Source organism: Natrix helvetica, assembly GCF_964273705.1.
Source record: "Natrix helvetica genome assembly, chromosome: 1".
NCBI lineage: Eukaryota > Metazoa > Chordata > Lepidosauria > Squamata > Natricidae > Natrix > Natrix helvetica.
Window position 1 is genome coordinate 36,222,027 of NC_138548.1, and position 18,079 is coordinate 36,240,105.

The 18,079-nt window shown below is 41.9% G+C and overlaps 1 protein-coding gene across 4 annotated transcripts in view; it reads right to left on the reverse strand.

Annotated features, from left to right (window-relative positions):
* Positions 1 to 15,341: 15,341 nt before the first annotated feature.
* The window catches only part of INF2 (inverted formin 2), a 74,185-nt gene continuing 71,447 nt past the window's right edge, over positions 15,342 to 18,079 (reverse strand). For all 4 annotated transcript variants that reach the window (XM_081935229.1, XM_081935228.1, XM_081935227.1 and 1 more), the window contains one exon: positions 15,342 to 17,913. Coding sequence is in view for 1 of the 4 variants with exons in the window: in XM_081935228.1 (XP_081791354.1) it covers positions 17,888 to 17,913 (26 nt within the window). In the remaining 3 variants the exon portion in view is untranslated. The remainder of the gene's footprint in view (positions 17,914 to 18,079) is intronic.

The window sequence follows — 18,079 nt, forward strand, 5'->3', positions numbered from 1 at the left end:
AAGATTGTCAGAATATAAGGCTTTCCAGTGATGACTCTGATTACCTCAGCCAGAAATTTGACCTCTTACTACCTGGCTTATTCTGTTGGTCCCCTTTGTACCCTCCCTCTGCATTCTCCTTTCCTTTTCTTGGCACAGGTAAGCTGCAGTGGAGACTTGGAAGTCACATTTCACTTGAGTCCAGGAGTTGGAAAGCATTGTGAAGCAAGAGCAAAGCCAATAAAAAATGATTTGCCCGCAAAGCTCAGCACTGAAAAAAACAAAAACAAAATCCAGCTTCCTCTGGTTTTGAATAAAATGGTGCAGAAGCAGAAAAAAAGCTGATTCATCCATCAAAACCTGCTGATGCCACAGGACTGGAGAAGACCAGAGCTACTGCAGGAACAGCCCACGTTGACTTGCTTGGTGATTACTCATTTATTAGAATTTATGTTGATCACAGGAGTCTTCCCTGAAGTGAGATAAGCCTGTCTCATCATATCATTAAAACATTTGGGCTATTTGCTGATATTCTGCCTTAGTTATGTGCCCCTCTTTCCACCTTTTGTACTTCTCCTTTTTGTCTTTCAGTTATCAGAGTTCTTTGTGCAGCCATACTGGTTTCAATTCCATTGAAATCTATGGGTGGTAAACTAGCTGCAACAAAAATTCCCATTCAATACTATCTCCATTCCCCCCCCCCCCCGGAACCAGTGGTGGATTCTGGCCCGTAGGGCCTGGTACAGGCGTACCGATAGTAGCCAGGAGCAGCGGCCACCATACCGGTACAGTGGCTTGTTTGGTGAACCCGCCAGCCCATGTTCCATACCTGTTTTTAAGGCAACTGGCTAATTGCGCAAGTATGCATAGCGTTCAGTGTCTGTGTAACCTCTGACAAGCAGCTGGGTGTCGCAGGGGAGGTGGAGTGTGCATGCAGCGTGCGTGCATGACCAGGACGCCCGGCCCTATGCGCAGCATACCAGTGACAGGGAGAGGAACCCGCCATTGCCTAGAACTCTCAGAAATAGTTTCAAGTTGACCCACTGTCAACTTCAAAATGCAATGAACAAGAAGCAAGGAATATCAGGCACTGCCTCATTTTAAGCAGTTGTAGCTCCCAGAGCATAAACAAAGAAGGTCATGATTCCTCTCCTACTCCCCCCAAAAACGGTTAAAATGGGAACCAAAAGAAATGGCTAATACCACCTTTCTGTAGCCTCAAAACATATTGTGAAACAACCCAACACACAACATTGAATAGTTGCACTGCAAGACTATTGAGCTAATATTCCTTGTGAAAGATTTACTAGGATAATTGCAATTCAGACACCAGGCTGTTGGCTGAGGTAGGAATTAATCTGTAATGAGAAAATGGATGACATCTGAGCGCCATAAAGTTGCCACATTTTTACAACAGTGTGTTGTAAAAGGAAAAAAAAACCACCACTGCAGTTTCAATCATGCCATACAGCTGAGTCAGAAATTAATCAATTCAGCTCTCCAGCACTTTCCAGGAGTAGAGAACGCTGGATCCGTTTTTAAGCTGGTGGTAAAGAACAATTATTTGAAATCTCCTTAACTTAAGACTCTTGCATCCAGCAATGTTGAGTTTTGCTTTTCAACATTAAGGCAAAATGAAAATGAACTCAGCCATCTCTTCTGCTTTCACAAAAATCAGTCCCATGATACATGTTTATTTTCAGTTTTATTTTGGGACTAATCCACTTTCAGCCATCAACCAGGAGATACAGATAAACAAGACCTCCAACTTCCATGGATGAATTACACTAGTGTTCAGTAAGCAGGGAAAAAAATAAATGTTTTTCTGCAGCAACAAAGTCAACTACTGTCTAAGCCTCAACCCTGTGTCCTTATAAACCTTTTCATGCTTTGTTAAAGAAGGAAGATTTTCAATCTGGTATCTGTTTGGTTACTCAAATGATAGGGTCTCGCTGCTTCCAGGTTTTTAAAGAATTTAATTTCTCCTTGGGATGACAGATCTGAGTTGGTTTCCTATGAAACCAATCCAGGTGTGGCAAGCATTTATGTCTGGGATGGCACTAGGAGTTGCCCTGGGCAGAGGGCAGCTGTAGGATGCAACATGCAAGCGGTTGATGCAAAATATTCAGATGTGAATCCTGTGTGTGATTTACTGTTTATTACCAGTTATTTTTGGAAGGCAGTTAGAGAGGCCAAAAACAGATGGCAAGTATACGACAACCACAGCTTAACCTAAGATTTAGAAAACTATAGCCCCAGAATTTTCTGTTAGCTGAAAACAAAACTGATTCTAGGATTGACATGGGCAGCACCTACTTTTGACTAATAAACAAAAAATAATAACATAGCTTCCTATTATTTTGAATATAGTCTAAAACAGATACATCACTATGAAAAATTAAGTTTAACTTCCTGCTTTTGGGTAGCCTTCAGTCTCCTGCTGAATCTTAAGTGGAGCTCTTGGTGACTGAAATCTCCCTCCTAGGGTCTGAGAGGAACATCTTGCCAAGTGTAACCCCACTAAAGCTTGGCATGTCACACAAACCAGCTCATTTTTATTAAAACAATATAGATGATTGATATGCATTCGGTCTTTGGTGCCCTTGAGATATAAGCATACAAGGCATCCATATTGACATCCATATTTATAAAAGTCTTCAGTGCTTAAGAACTTCAGAATTGCTTGTTTGCAGTTCCACCTCCTAAATCTCTTTACAGGATTAATCATCCCAGTTTTTGCCAAAATTATGTCATCCACCAAACTGGAAGAACAGACATATACAGGTACTCCTTGACTTATAACGGTTTATTCAGTGACAGTTCAAGGTCACAACACCACTGAAAAAAGTGACTTAGGACCATTTCCCACATTTATGACCGTTGCAGCGGCCCCATGATCACATGATTTACATTTGGATGCTTGACAACTAATTCACATTTATGACGGTTGCAGTGTCCCAGAGTCATGTGATCCCCTTTTGCGAACTTCTGACAAGCAAAGTCAATAGGGAAGTCAGATTCACTTAACAATCATCTTAGTAGTTTAAGAACTGCAGTGATTCACTTAGCAAATGTTGAGAGAAAAGTTGTAAAATGGAGCAAACTCACTTAACAAATTTCTCACTTAACAACATAAATGTGGGGCTCGATTGTGATTCCAAGTTGAGGTCTACCTATATTACGATGATCTTTTTCAACATGGGAGTCACTAAGGAAAATAGAAACCAAAATGTTTGTCTGAAAACAGGGATGAAATAAACTTACGTTTGCTACCGGTTCGCAAATGTGAATCTTCCGCGCATGTGCAGAGTGTCAAAACGTGATGAGCCTGCTACCAAGCACACCTACAAAGGTAAGTAGAAGAGCAAAGGGGGGGGGGGAAATCCACTGTGCCAGGCGATTTAGGTTAGCTAGAAAGCGGGAAATCTGACAATTCTAGCTATTATATATCGCGTGTCACAACTGTCAGAAATTCCGGTTCGCCCGAACCGGTAGCATTTTTTTTTTTTACTACCGGTTCGGGCGAATCGATCCAAACCGGTAGCATTTCACCCCTGCTGAAAATCATGAGAACTATGATCTAAGAGATTCAAATCAAGGAAGGCTATCACACTATAACTTTGCAATATAAATGCAATATAACATTTCAGTCTGGTAAAGGAGATTGTCAGGGTAAAAGAGATCCCTGACAGTAAAAATGATCAAAATGACTGCCATAACTAAAAGCAAAAAGAGAAAGTCTTACTCTAAGAACTCGGTAATAGGAATCTCCCTTATATCAGATCACTCAAATGATCACTGTAGTGATCTCTTAATCACTATAATCGATCATGGGAGTATAGTGATTGATTAAGTGATTATAGTGCTGAAAATCATTACAATCACTATATTCTGAGCTTCCTGCATTAACTCAGAAAGTACAGGAGCTTTGAGACTGTTCTACAGAAGAATTATTGAGTACAGAAGTTACTTCTATAACTTCTATAACCAAACAGGACAGGTACAGACTTCAATGGTTATTTAGAACTGCAGAAAAAACAATTGCAACCAGCCTGCCTTCCATTAAGGACATGAATACTGCATGGGTCAGAAAGAGAGCTGAGAAAATATCTACAGACACCCACATCCTGGACATAAACTGTTTCACTTCCTCCCCTCAATATGCTGCTACAGGGCATTGTATGCCAAAACAACTAATCATAGATACCGTTTCTCCCCCCCCTCCCCCCATGCCATCACTCTGCTAAACACCCAATTCCCACAGCCCTGCCTTATGTCTAAGGATATTTTACCCATGTAGTAGGGCTGCATTAGTATTATCCTTCTCATCTTTCCTATTACCTTCTATTGGTATCTTTTGATTTATCATTTTGTTATTTGTATGTACGTTGACAGCTTTTGCACCAGAGACAAATTCCTTGTGTGTCAAATCACACTTGGCCAATAGAAAATATTCTAATTGGAAATAATCTCCAGAAATTTAGGTAGATACCTTTTCCTTCTGTTTTCTGTTGTCGTCAAATATTCAGGTAAAAATCTGCAACATTTTATACATAAATCAAATTGTCGCCTCAAGCTTGATGATAGGTAAACAAAAAGAACTGTAACAGAAGTTAATCAGTTATCATGTTTAATGTTTTATCTTCCCATTGCTTATGAGGAAGAAGATGCTCCATCCACCCCTGTTCCTTCCCATACCCACTTCCTTCTGCTGCTTGCCTTCAAACAACTGCCTTAGAAAAATCATTCTGGGCTCCTTTGGTAACATGCCTTTGGGATAATGAAATGGCTGCTCCAGGTGAGCTATAAATCAGCCTTTGATCACAGCCTCTTGCAGTCCACCATCTATAATAGCTGCTTTTTATTTGATTTAGAATTGAAGGACCTTTGGTCCAAATTTCCCCAAAGGATTCTTGTCCCTAAATGTCAGCAGTTTAATGCTTGATGCATTTATCAGTAAACTAAAGATTATGCTTTGCTTTGTATTGGATAGCCAATATAGATTTTTCTGGAACTGATGCAATGTTTTGAAATGTTTTTAGCATTTTATAATGAAAGGTTAAAGTATTTTATATTTGTTGACTAGCAGCTTATTAGATTTTGTTCTTGATCTCTGACAAAATCAAATCAGCTGGTAACATTTGAAATTTAGGCATATGTTCATTCAGGGGCCATGAAAATCTAGGGGCTCTCTTGTACAAGGAAGGAAAATAAATGAAACTGTAAGAGGACAGGAACAAGGATTTCTCACAGAGAAAAAGAAAATTAATACATATATTGACTGTGTTCATACAGCATAGACCATCATAGTTGTTTAATCATGATTTATTAAATAAAGCACAATTGGTTGTGTTTGCACAATACATTAAATTATAAGGTATATAGTTTGCAACCACAGTGGCTGAATTCACAAAACATACTTTTTGTGAATTCAGCCAGAAAAACCAGACCATGTTATGGTTTGCTATATTTCAAATCAAGCCATTGGGACACACAGATGAATGAAATAATTGCTGAAAGAACTGGGCAGAAAGTGACAGATACTTATACCAACTACAGTGGTTTCCACCAAGGTCCTCTGTTCCGGCGGGAACAGAGGTTTAATCCTATTGGTCGAAGGGTCTGACAGCTCCCTACAAAAGGGCTGCTGTCAGACTCAACCTTTGCTGGATTGTTCTTACTTGTTGTGTTATAATAAAGATAAGCCTGTGTGTGCCTATCCATTACCCAATCTAACACTGGCAACGAAGGTGGGATTGGAAGGCAACTAGGCGAACCAAAAAGAGTGAAGAATCCAGCAAGTACATCCAGCCCGGAGCTCAGTGTGGCTTCGAGCAACCATTTTTGAGCGGCAAACTCAAAACACCCTCTGTACACAAAATGGACATGCATGCCCCACTGATTCCATATGACCCAGTCACCGAGCACCGGGACTCGTACATGCTACGATTTGACTGCTTCCTTGAGGCAAATGACCTCATGGGCCTTTCTGAAGGCCGCAAGAAGAACATGTTCCTCAGATACTGTGGCCGGGAAGTGTTCAAGACCGCAAAAGACCTCTCCAAGCCAACACTGCTCAAATCAGTTGCCTGGTCCGTGCTCCAGCAGACGCTTAGGACACATTACATGCCCAAGCTGTCCAAGCATGTTCGCTGGCATGAATTCAATATCAGGAACCAAAAGGAGGGTGAGTCGATTAACGAGTACATTGCTGCACTCCGTAAAGCCGCAGTGTACTGTGAATTCAGAGACTTAGACAAACTGATGCTGGACCGCATAATATGTGGTGTTCAGGACATTAATTTGCAGAGGAGGTTGCTTGCAAAATCAAACCTCACTCTGCAAATTGCCTTGGACCAAGCCAGGGCATCAGAATCAGCCGTCAAATTGACTGAAAGCCTGCAGCGCCAAAGTGCGCCCCAAGAAGCGCAGAAAAGCACATACATTCATCGTGAGGCCGCAGAGCCCGAGAGTTCTGAAGAAGAAGATGACAGCTTCCGCATGCACAGTAGCTGCGCCCTGCTGGTGCACAATTTCAAACAGCATTTCCCGCCTTGCGCAAGCTGCGGAGGCGACCATGTCAGATCGGCTTGCCATTTCCGTGACACAACCTGCCAGCGCTGCGAGTGAAAGGGGCACATCGCAAAGGTGTGCCGGAGCGAATTCCCTGCCACTGCCTGGCAGCCTAGAGGCGCACCAAGCTGCCAACCATGGTGCTCAGAGGGCGATGACAGAGTCATCCACCACACATCGATTGGACAAGTCCGCACCAGGCGGCCAAAAAAGCTGAAGGTCACAGTCCTCATTGAGGACTCATCATGTGAGATGGAGATCGACACTGGGTCATCACTGACCATCATACCATGGTCTACCCTGAAACAGGCTATCCCTAGCCTCAAGAAGCAGCACCTTTGCACCCCTGACATCTGCCTACGCGATTACCAGGGAAACAGGGTCCCCAGCGTGGGCCAAGGCACCTTCCAGGTGAACTTCAAACAATTCAGCAGGAAACTCCCAGTGACAGTGGTCAGCGGCAACCTGCAGAGCCTCCTAGGGCTAGATTGGTTCCAAGCCCTGGGCCTAGAGGTGACCAGTATCAACAACTTGAAAGATGACAGCGCTGAAACCATCTTTCTCCTAAGGAGTTTGAGGACATCTTTGGCACTGGTCTGGGTAAGTATGTGGGGACCCCAATTTCATTTAATTTGGACCCCAACATAGCCCCAATAAGGCTAAAACCCAGGAAAGTGCCTTTTGCTCTCTGCCCCAAAATTGACAGAGAAATTGACAAGCTCGTAGGCCAGGGAATCCTAGAGCTGGTCGATCATGCACGCTGGGAGACCCCTATAGTGACACCTGTCAAATCTACATCTGCGCAGACTACAAATGCACAATTAATAAAATGCTACAACAAAGCGCCTACCCTGTACCCATTGTACCGCACCTCCTCCATTCGTTAGGCCCCGGAAAATTTTTCACTAAATTGGACATGGCGCAGGCATACCAACAATTGCCTATAGATGGTGCTATGGTGGAAAATGAGTACAAGCAGTCTTGGCTAGAATTAGAGACAAGGGCCTCTGTCTCAAAAATGAGAAATGCCAAATTAACGTGCCAAGGGTTGAATTCCTAGGGTACCTGATCGATGGCTCTGGGATTCACCCAACCACACAAAAAATGAAAGCAATTCAGGATGCCCCCACACCTTGCAATCAAACTGAGCTGCAGCCGTTCCTTGGGCTCCTTAATTTCTACAGCATCTTTCTTAAACAGAAACCCATTGTTGCTGAGCCTCTACATCGTCTACTGGCCAAAAACGCGAAATGGTTCTGGGGAAAAGCCGAGGCTGCTGCCTTTGCCGCAGTAAAATGACTTTTGTCGGCGGATTCGTTCCTTGTCCAGTACAGCCAGACCCTGCCGCTGGTGCTGACCTGTGATGCTTCACCATTCGGCATCAGCGCCGTCCTCAGCCACCGTATGCCCAATGGAACCGAAGCCCCTATTGCTTTTTACTCCAGGACCCTATCCGCCGCAGAACAGAACTACAGCCAGTTGGACTGTGAGGCTTTGGCTCCTGTGGAAGGAGTAAAAATGTTCCACGAGTACCTTTATGGACGGGATTTCGAACTGATTACAGACCACAAGCCGTTGTTGGGTCTACTGGCTGGGGACTGTCCTATCCCAATATAGTTATCACCCCGCATGACCAGATGGACTATTTTCCTGGCTGCCTACTCCTACCCCCTTATCCTCTGACCTGGCTCCACTTTGGGGCATGCCAACACTCTCAGCCACTGCCCGCTGCCTGAACGTCTTGCTGACCCTACCCCAAAGACGCTAGTCGTCCTCATTGACTGCCTGGAGACTGGGTCTGTCTTGTCTACTGACGTTGCCCATCACTCTGCGAAGGACTCTACCATCAAACAAGTTTTGAACTGGGTGTGGAGGGGGTGGCCCAAGGGGCTTGTTGAGGCTGATTTTAAAATGTATTTTGCTAAACACGATGAATTATCGGTGGTAAATGGCTGCCTACTGTGGGGGGACCAGGTTGTTGTTCCACCCAAACTGTGCACTGCAGTATTAGAAGCTTTACGTGTAGAGCATCCTGGAATTGTCAGGATGAAGTCTTTGGCTAGGAGTTACGTGTGGTGGCCTAACATGGAGAGGGAGATCGAAGAATGGGTGGCTACCTGCACACCGTGCCAGGAGTCCAGAACAGCTCCCCCAGAGGCGCCCGCTAAGGAGTGGGGGCGACCTCAAGCACCATGGTCTAGGGTGCACATTGACTTTGCTGGGCCAGTTCACGGCCAGACATTCTTAGTAGTTGTGGATGCCTACTTGAAGTGGTTAGAGGTAGTGCTGATGACTCCACAACAGCAGAAGCAGTCATCAAGGTGCTACAGAGACTTTTTTCCACACACGGCCTGCCTGACGTCTTGGTCTCTGACAACGGGCCCCAATTCATGGCCATGCAATTTGAGACCTTCCTAGCAGCTCAGGGAATCAGGCATGCCCTGGTCGTGCCATTCCATCCATTCCAATGGTCAGGCGGAGAGAATGGTGAGATCTGCAAAAGAGGCCCTTTCTACGATGGGAGATTGGCAAATATGGGTGGACCATTACCTACTAATTCAGCACATCACGCCCAGTGCCACTACTGGGAGAAGCCTCTCCGAGCTTCTCATGGGTCGCCGGCTAAGGTCCCACTTAGACCGGCTACACCCCTATTATTTTGCCTCATCGCCCCCAGATTCCGCAAGCAAGATTCGGACTTTTAGCGTAGGGGATTCAGTATATGCCCACCACTACGTTGGGGGAACTCTGTGGATTCCTATCACAGTGATAGGCATCACCAGCCCTCACTCTTACCTCCTAGAGCTCGAGAACGGTAGGAATTGGAAAAGGCATATTGATCAACTCCGTGGCCGCCTCTCCAACTCCAATCTTAGACAGCCAGAGGTAACTCCTGCACGAGTTAGCCCAAGCCTTACCCAAACGGAGCAAATGCTCACTCCTTTCACAGTCAGCTCAAGCCCGAGGGTACCAGGAAACTTATCTGGTTTTTTTGCAGGCCCGCAGCAAGCTCCGAGCGAACCGGCTCCAGAAGCTCCAGTTGCGGCCTATGAAAGGTTCCAGGAGCTTCCACCAAGCAGAGCTGCCGAGCAAGCAGGTCCATCTGACCTGTCCAAGGAAATCCTTCTTACTGAACTGCGCAGGTCAGGCGGAGCTACCCAAAAGCCCGCCTACCTGCGTGACTATGTTACCAATAGGATTGTTCCATCTAAGAGAGGAGGGGTGTTAGATACTTATACCAACTACAGTGGTTTCCACCAAGGTTTTCTGTTCCGGCAAGAACAGAGGTTTAATCCTATTGGTCGAAGGGTCTGACAGCTCCCTATAAAAGGGCTGCTGTCAGACTCAACCTTCGCTGGATTATTCTTACTTGTTGTGTTATAATAAAGAGCTGTTGTTACCATTAAGCCTGTGTGTGCCTATCCATTGCCCAATCTAACATGACCTTTCCATGTTTTTCCTTAATATTTCATCTACTTGGTTTCTCTTTTCACTCTTCCACAGCCCACCCAATTTAGTGGGGTCCTTTGATGCCCAGAAGAAAGTTTCTTGGGACATCTAAAAGTTTGCTTCCTTCAGTAATTTTCAAGAACCATTCACACAACTGTAAATGAAGTCATAAATAATATAATGTGGGAGATGACCAGGCTGAGCCAGAAGGAGGGATCAAACACATAATAAGCCACAAGTCTCAGCACGCCCACAAGAGATCTAAGGCCAGCCAACCTTGAATGCCTCATAGATTTTCACAGGTGTTTTCACGAGTCTTTTCCCGTGTAAGATTACAAGACCAATATACATACATACATACACACATACATACGTATGTACGTACGTACGTGTATATATGTGTATACATACACACACACACACACATGTGTATGTATGTATGTAGAGAGAGAGGTGCTGGTCTTGTTGTATTCGGGTCTTTTCCTGTGTAAGATTGAGATTGTCTTGGCAACCATCTTCAGGTGTTTTCGGCTTTGTGCCTGTGCGAGTAAGGCGTGGTCAGAGCTGTAGATATAGCTATAGATATAGACATAGATAGATATATAGATATAGATAGATAAATGATAGATAGATAGAGAGAGAGATGATAGATAGATAGATAGATAGATAGATAGATAGATAGATAGATAAAGGATCTGTTTACAGATAAGAGAGGAGATATGAGATGAAAAGATTATTTGCTGTATTTTAAGAGAAGGTGACAGGAGGTTGTTAAGATTGTTTATACTTGTGATGAAGGGAACTTTCCTTTCTTTACATATTTCTTTTCTTATTCTTTGTGATACTCTTTTCTTTCGATTTTCTTTTTCTTTCCATATTATTTTTCCTCTTCTATTTCTTATCTTTATTCTTTTATATTTTGTGGTTTGTATTAGTTTTCATCTCTTTAACTGTAATGCTTAATAAACTAATTATATAGCTTAATAAACTAATTATATTAAAGGAATACTGAATGGAGACCTAGCACCCTTGCATTAGATGTGGAAACACACAATCAGAAGATAGATAGGGAGGGTCTCTTTTGTTGCCGGGAGGGTCTCTTTTGTTGCTGGTCTCTTTTGTTGCCTAGTAATCCATAAGTTGTTGTATGAAGAGATTCCTAGTTTTATTTCATTAATTCTAAGACTCTTGCCTATTGATCACTGGATATGCCTTTGGCAGTCTTGGGAATGGTATATTGTGATAGCCCAAGCCATGACAGCAAATTGTCACAGGGTCTTGCTATTCCAACTGGTCTACGTATAATTCCACCTCTGGCCTTGAGAAGGCAAGACTTCAGTTGCCACACAGTCAGGTGGATTTTGGGATTCAAATAATATGGTTGTTGAGGAGAAGGTACTTTGATTCATAATGGTCTTGGGACAGTTTTGGGGTAAAAACGGCCTCCTTCTCCTCTGCTAGTACTAACAGAATTAGTAAATTCAATACAACACTGTATCTTGAATGCATTGTGTAAATCAACCTAGAGTCTAAATTTCTTTTACAGAATGACTTTTGAGAATCTCACTGGAAGGCACATAGAGCCATCACCTGGACAAACCGTGTGATTGCATTTATGTATTATTTTCCAGGTAGGTAGTCATGTTAACCAGTGATGAAATGCAATTTTTTTTTACTACCAGTTCTGTGGGTGTGGCTTGGTGGCAGGGGAAGGATACTGCAAAATCCACATTCCCTCCCCACTCCAGTGGAAGGATACTGCAAACTTTCCATTCCCACCCCACTCCAGGGGAAGGATACTGCAAAATCCCCATTCTCTCCGCACTCCTGGGGGAAGGATATCGCAAAATCTCCATTCCCATCCCACTCTGGGACCAGCCAGAGGTGGTAGTTGCCTGTTCTCTGAACTACTCAAAATTTCTACCAGTTCTCCAGAACCTGTCAGAACCTGCTGAATTCCACCCCTGATGTTAACATTTCACAGCAAATTCAGTGGAACAGGGCTAACAGAATATACATCTACAAGACCACTACAGTGTAGCAAAGAGTTAAGCTTTTATGTGTCTCTTGTGTTAGTTATTTGGATCCCACAGCCCAAACCTGGTAGCTCTAAGAACCTCTTTTCAAATGCACCTAAAGATGGCACAGTCATGCACCAGCAATCTTTTTGTTTTGTGCCACTGCCCGTAACATTGCTTTCATCTGTTTCTCAAGCCCCACAAGGGGCAGCTTTAACAATGTGTTTTAGGACATAATACAGTGATTTAAAAAAAATCCTAGGTCTGAATCATGTTCTTGTTTCTTCAGATATTTAGAAACTTACACTCTTGCATTTGAGTTGTTTTGCTTTCTTACTTGTTTGTCTTATATTGGTTTCGAGAATCATCCACAAAACTTGATCTGACACACCTTTAGGTCACAGGGAAACATGAACGAGATCGCCACCATCATTCTGTATTTGTTTTGTAAGCCTTGTTGCAGAGTTGCTTGTACAAACCTCCCAAGTAGAGTGGGGTGTGTCCTCCAGAGCACCTTTGGAAGTGATTGGTTTTTAATGTGGCAGAAGAAGTAATGAGATGATGTAAGTGATTGAATATAAAGTAAATCATGTTTAATTTTTGACTAGTTTCAATAACATTTGGAAGGCTGGACCCTGGTATGTCCCTCAAAATCCAAATGTGCATTTCACATTAAAAAAAAATTATACACCAGAATTAAAGGTTTGGAAAGAAGTGCAGAACTGCGAAAAATCTCACTCTCTTTATTATTACTCTCTTGGGAGCTATGGTGACATGAGGACTGTTAGCTAGAGATGCCATGGTCTCATAGCTACTTTTGTCGATCTGTTTGCTACAGTAGTTTATTCTGATCATTGCCATTCAGCCATTCACGTAGAAAAGGCAGGACAGAAAAGTGGCATTTCTAAAGGTGCTATGTAATCTTCATTTGCTATTGACACATTTGGGAGAATCTTTATCTGTATGGTGCTCAAAAAACAACTTACATCTAAATACTTGTAAGACAAAGGAGATTGTGCTAGATTTCCCGAAGCCCAGAGAGGAACCTGCCCCACTGTATATGGAGGGGGGATGTGTGGAGGAGGTTTCCTCTTTGAATTATTGGGAGTGCTTAATAGTCAAGATCTCAGAGAAAAACAACACATCCCTGGTGATTGGCAAGGCCCAAAAGAGACTTTATTAAGGAGTCCTGCGACAAAATCAGGTGGAACAATGGCTGATGATGTCTTTCTATTGGTCCACCATAGAAAGTGTTCTCGCATATTGCATTACAGTATGGTATGCTGGTTTAACTGATGCAGACAGGAAGGCACTACAGAGAGTGATCAATTTGGCACAAGAAACCATTGGTTGCCCTTTAACACCACTGGATGACATCGCCAGGTCTCGCTGCTTTAGCAGAGTAAAGAAGATACTCAGAGATGATTCACACCCTTGTCAGTGTCTCTTCGCACGTCTACCATTGGGCAGAAGACATTGAAACATAGCTAGCTGAACAAATAGGTTTAAAAATAGTTTCTATCCTTTGGGCCATCAGACTGTTAAACACAACCACAATCACTCCACGCACACGTGGAAACGTATGACTAGTTTTTCTTTTTGTTTCTTTCTTTCCTAATTACTTGCATAAGGATTATTCTTTGAACTATTTATGTTTGTATTTTTTGTCATGGATTACACTAGTGAAGCTAAAACCAATTTTGTTGTATACATGATGTACAATGACAATAAATGCGATACTATACTATCTTCTTTTATGCCAGTTCTCTAACACAGGCATTGTTGTTTAATGCCACATTCCAGATTTTTACAATCCAGAGTTTCCATATGCATTGAATTACAACAACCATATTCAACGGGTATGGTCATATGCCAGTATGTTCATGTATCTGGCATTGCAAAGGATCTTTAGAGCATTTTAACAGATAGGGTGGCCACTTCTTGAGGACAAGTGGTTTCCCTCCAGTGCAGAGGATTATGCTAGATCAGGGTTGTTAAACTCGATTTCATTGAGGGCTACATCAGAGTCTTCTAGTCCAAACCCCTGTTCAATAGACCCTATACTATTTCAGACAAGTATTTGTCCAATCTCTTCTTAAAAAACTTCCAGTAATGAAGCACCCACAACTTCTGGAGGCAAACTGTTCCACTGATTGTTCTGTCAGGAAATTTCTTCTTAGTTTTAGGTTGGATTTTTCCTTGATTAGTTTCCATCTATTGCTTCTTGTTCTACTTTTAGGCACTTTGGAGAATAGATTCCCCCCCCCTTTTTTTTTCTTTTGTGGTAGCTCCTTATATATTGGAATACTGCTATCATGCCAACCCTTGTCCTTCTTTTTATTAAACCCAATTCCTTCAACTGTTCTTCATATATCCCCTAATCCAACCTCCTAATTATCTATTACTCTTTTCTGCATTTTTTCCAGTCTCAACATCTTTTTTTATACCATGGCAACCAAAACTGGATGCAATATTCCAAGTGCGGTCTTATCAAGGCATTATAAAGTTGAATTAACACTTATGTAATCTTGATTCTATACCTCTATTAATTCAGCCTTGGACTGCATTGCCTGTTTTGGGTGGCTTCAGCACAGTATTGGCTCATATTTAAGTGATTGTCCACTAGGAGTCCTAAATCTCATTCAGTTGAGAGTGATTAAGTCAGGTATCTCCAAAGTCTATACCTGTGCATTTGGTTTTTCTTGCCTTACTTTTTGAATTTTCATTTTGTTAGATAGGGCCCAGTGTTGAAGTTGGTCGAGACCCTTCTGTATCTTGAGCTTATTTTCTTCATGTTGGCTATTCCTGCCAGCTTGGTATTGTATGCAAATTTGATGAGTTTACCCTCTATTCCTCCATTTAAATCATTGATGAAGATATTGAAGAGTACTTCTGTAACTTGTGTTTATCTTTTGGAGTGTTGGTTATTCCAAGCTAATGCTTTTAGGAATTTTGGTAGTTGAGATAAAAACACACAAGGGCTTCCCCCCACAATAAAGCATGTTCTTTATTCTTCCCCTTTGTGTTCATGCTTTGACAGAGTCAACTTAGATGCCACATCCCTGTGTGTTTTGACAGAGGTAGAGGGGACAAATAATTAAGATCTTACATTTTGGTGAATTTTAATAAAACATATATAGGGCAGGAATGTACATTACTTTAGAAGACTTTTGGTCCCTGGATTAATGCAATACATCTGGCAATGGGGTATATTTAGAAACAGAAGCTTTCAGGCAAGCTTACAAACTTGAGGGCACAATCTGAACATTTTGATTTGCACATTTCAGCACTTATAACACAATAAAACAATAAAAACCAATGTTGTAAATTTGTTAGATGAAAGCAAGTTTATTGTGCCAAGTGTATGTGACCTAAGCAAATGCACACATAAATATAAACACAAACTTGGGGATGTTATGCCATAGAACCATCAGTAGGTTCTACATAATCTTATTGTATATTTCATTGTAAAAAAATGATGACAAATACTATTGTTGGCTTGGGTTGGCGGGGAAAACAATTCCATTAAAAAATGGAAAATTTGATAACCACAACAGCATGCAGAAGTAAGAAGGCTCAACTATAGGAGCCCATTCTCCTTAATTTATCACTTTGTGACACCTTGGAACTCACTGCTTCTATGTACAGTGAAAGTAGGACATGCTCTATTATGTAATTCCATTTGGCTGGAGGTAGTATCCAGTGTTCAGAAATTGCTCCCCTAATCATCTCCACAAATTGCAGCAGCCTCCCTCAACATGATGTCCTCTAGATATACTATACCAGTGGTTCTCAACTTTTCTTCACCATGGACCCCTTTTTGTGGCCACAGACCATGGCCACGGATTACCAAGACTCAAGATTTCAATCATAATAGTTCTTCAAGCCTTTGTGGAACCCCTGTAATAACATCACAGCCCCCCAAATGTCCGTGGACTAGAGGTTGAGAGCCACTATATTATACTATTACAGTTTATTATTTTTATTAGTGTATGGCATTGTTACAGTAGCCAGGAGACCATAATCTATTGCAGAGTAGTAGTTTGGCTTGCCAAGGTACCAGCCCTATTATAGGACACGCTTGCATGCTTTCCAAGATGTACCAAAAATGGACAAGCTGGCTTCACACCAGAAAGAAAGATGAGGAGTTCTTCCTGCAGCATCACCCATCCCATTGCTGCCTCACAAATGGGTGCCACAAGCGGGAAGGTTCAGAAACCATCAGGAATCTGACTCCTGCACAGAGCACAAGCTCGTCTCCCCACCAAAGTGGTACCTACCTATCTACTTGCATAGAATATGCTTTCGAACTCTTAAGTGGACAAAAGCTGAGGCACGTGACAGGAGCTCACCCTGCTGCGCAATGCTTGGGCTCTAACTCCCAGATCCGAGACCATCTCCAGCGTCATTAAGCCACTGGGTCACTGTGCTTCCTGCTATTAAAGGTGTTGTAGTGCAATATGTCTGGAGCACTTTTTCTCCATCCTAGTAATTTTAAAAAGTATGGTTGAACTCTCAGAATTCCCCAGCAACATAGTTTAAAGATGCCAAGGCTGGAAGAACCTGCTATGAAGGCATCTGGCTTCGTTCTTCTGTTCAAATTCTGTGATAAACTAAAACATGGGTAAAGTTAACTTTGTTTCAAATACCCATGCTTGCTTTTTTTAAAACCTGGCATTTTCTGGACTTTCTGGAGTTCATAATTCCCCATTATTCTAGCCTGCCTAAGCAAAAGCTTTCATGTGGAGACCGTGAGAAGACACTCCCAACAGATTTGGAGAAGAAATCAAGGTTAGCTTTGCAAAGCCCACTATAACACAGCATCCGTTTTATTTCAGCAGGATTTCTCTCCGTCAATATCTTCTTTCCAAATTATAACTGCTAAATTCAGTTTATAAAGTAATGTCTACACCTTCAGTCTCATATAAGTGAACATACAAAAGGGAACAGATATTTACAAATCTGCAATTCTCTCAATAGTATTTATAAACTACGAAAAATTACTTTAGTTTTTATGATAAAAGGGAATCACATTCCCAATATTAACTCTAAAATATTTCCATTAATGTTATACATCGGCAACAACAAAAAGATATCCCTAGCCCCAAACACATTTACTATCACCATCACAAAAAGTGTAAATTGATTGCATTAATGATATTACTTTGGGAGGAAGTTTTCTTGAAAAGAAGTGTCGCAGTGCGTGTAGTGAGAAAGGATGGGATAAACATGAAAATTATCATGTGTTCATATGGACAGTAATTGCATACCTTTGCCACTAGGTGGCAGACAACTACATGGTGGTATCAGAATAATTACTAATTTTCTTTAAAACAAATCTCTCTTGTCTAATCCTTGGAGTAACAAGTCTTTGTGTAAAAACAGGAATGTGATATATATCTGATAGTATCACAAAAATTGCTTGCGCCAACCTGGTGTAAAGTATAGCACAATCAAATTGAAGGATGTTGTTAACTCAAAAACACAGATCTTTGCAAAATCAGGCCTTGTTGAATCGTATTTCCTAAACTGACACATTGTCTAAACGTGAGATTGGTGCCATAAAACTTCCAATATTTTCTGTGTTAGCTTCAACTTATTCCAGCTGTATTAGATCGTATCTCCTTCACCTTACGTTGAACAATTTTGTCCATCGGGAGTTGACTCCATGGCCCCAAAGTAGCAGAAAATTATTTTGGGATAAGAATTTTGTATAAGGCACAGGCTGAGGGTACTTTCAAGTCTGGATATATATCATATATTTGAGTATTAATTACTTCTATCAAGTACCTCCAGACAAAAATTAACTGCACCCTATTACTATGGCTCCTTTCAATAGCTGAATAGCATGCTTTTTATTTTTTATTTTATTTTTTCTGTCTTGCTGCACCGCCTGCAGAGAAAAGGAAAAGTCAATTTTTAGTGCCGCTTTGAGATTACATCATTCAAACAGCCATTTTGAATTGTCTATAGATTCCATTCAAACTGCAATTTGATTAGCTTTAATACTGTGTCTGCCTTGTGTGTCTCTAGACCAGTGTTTCTCAACCTTGGCGACT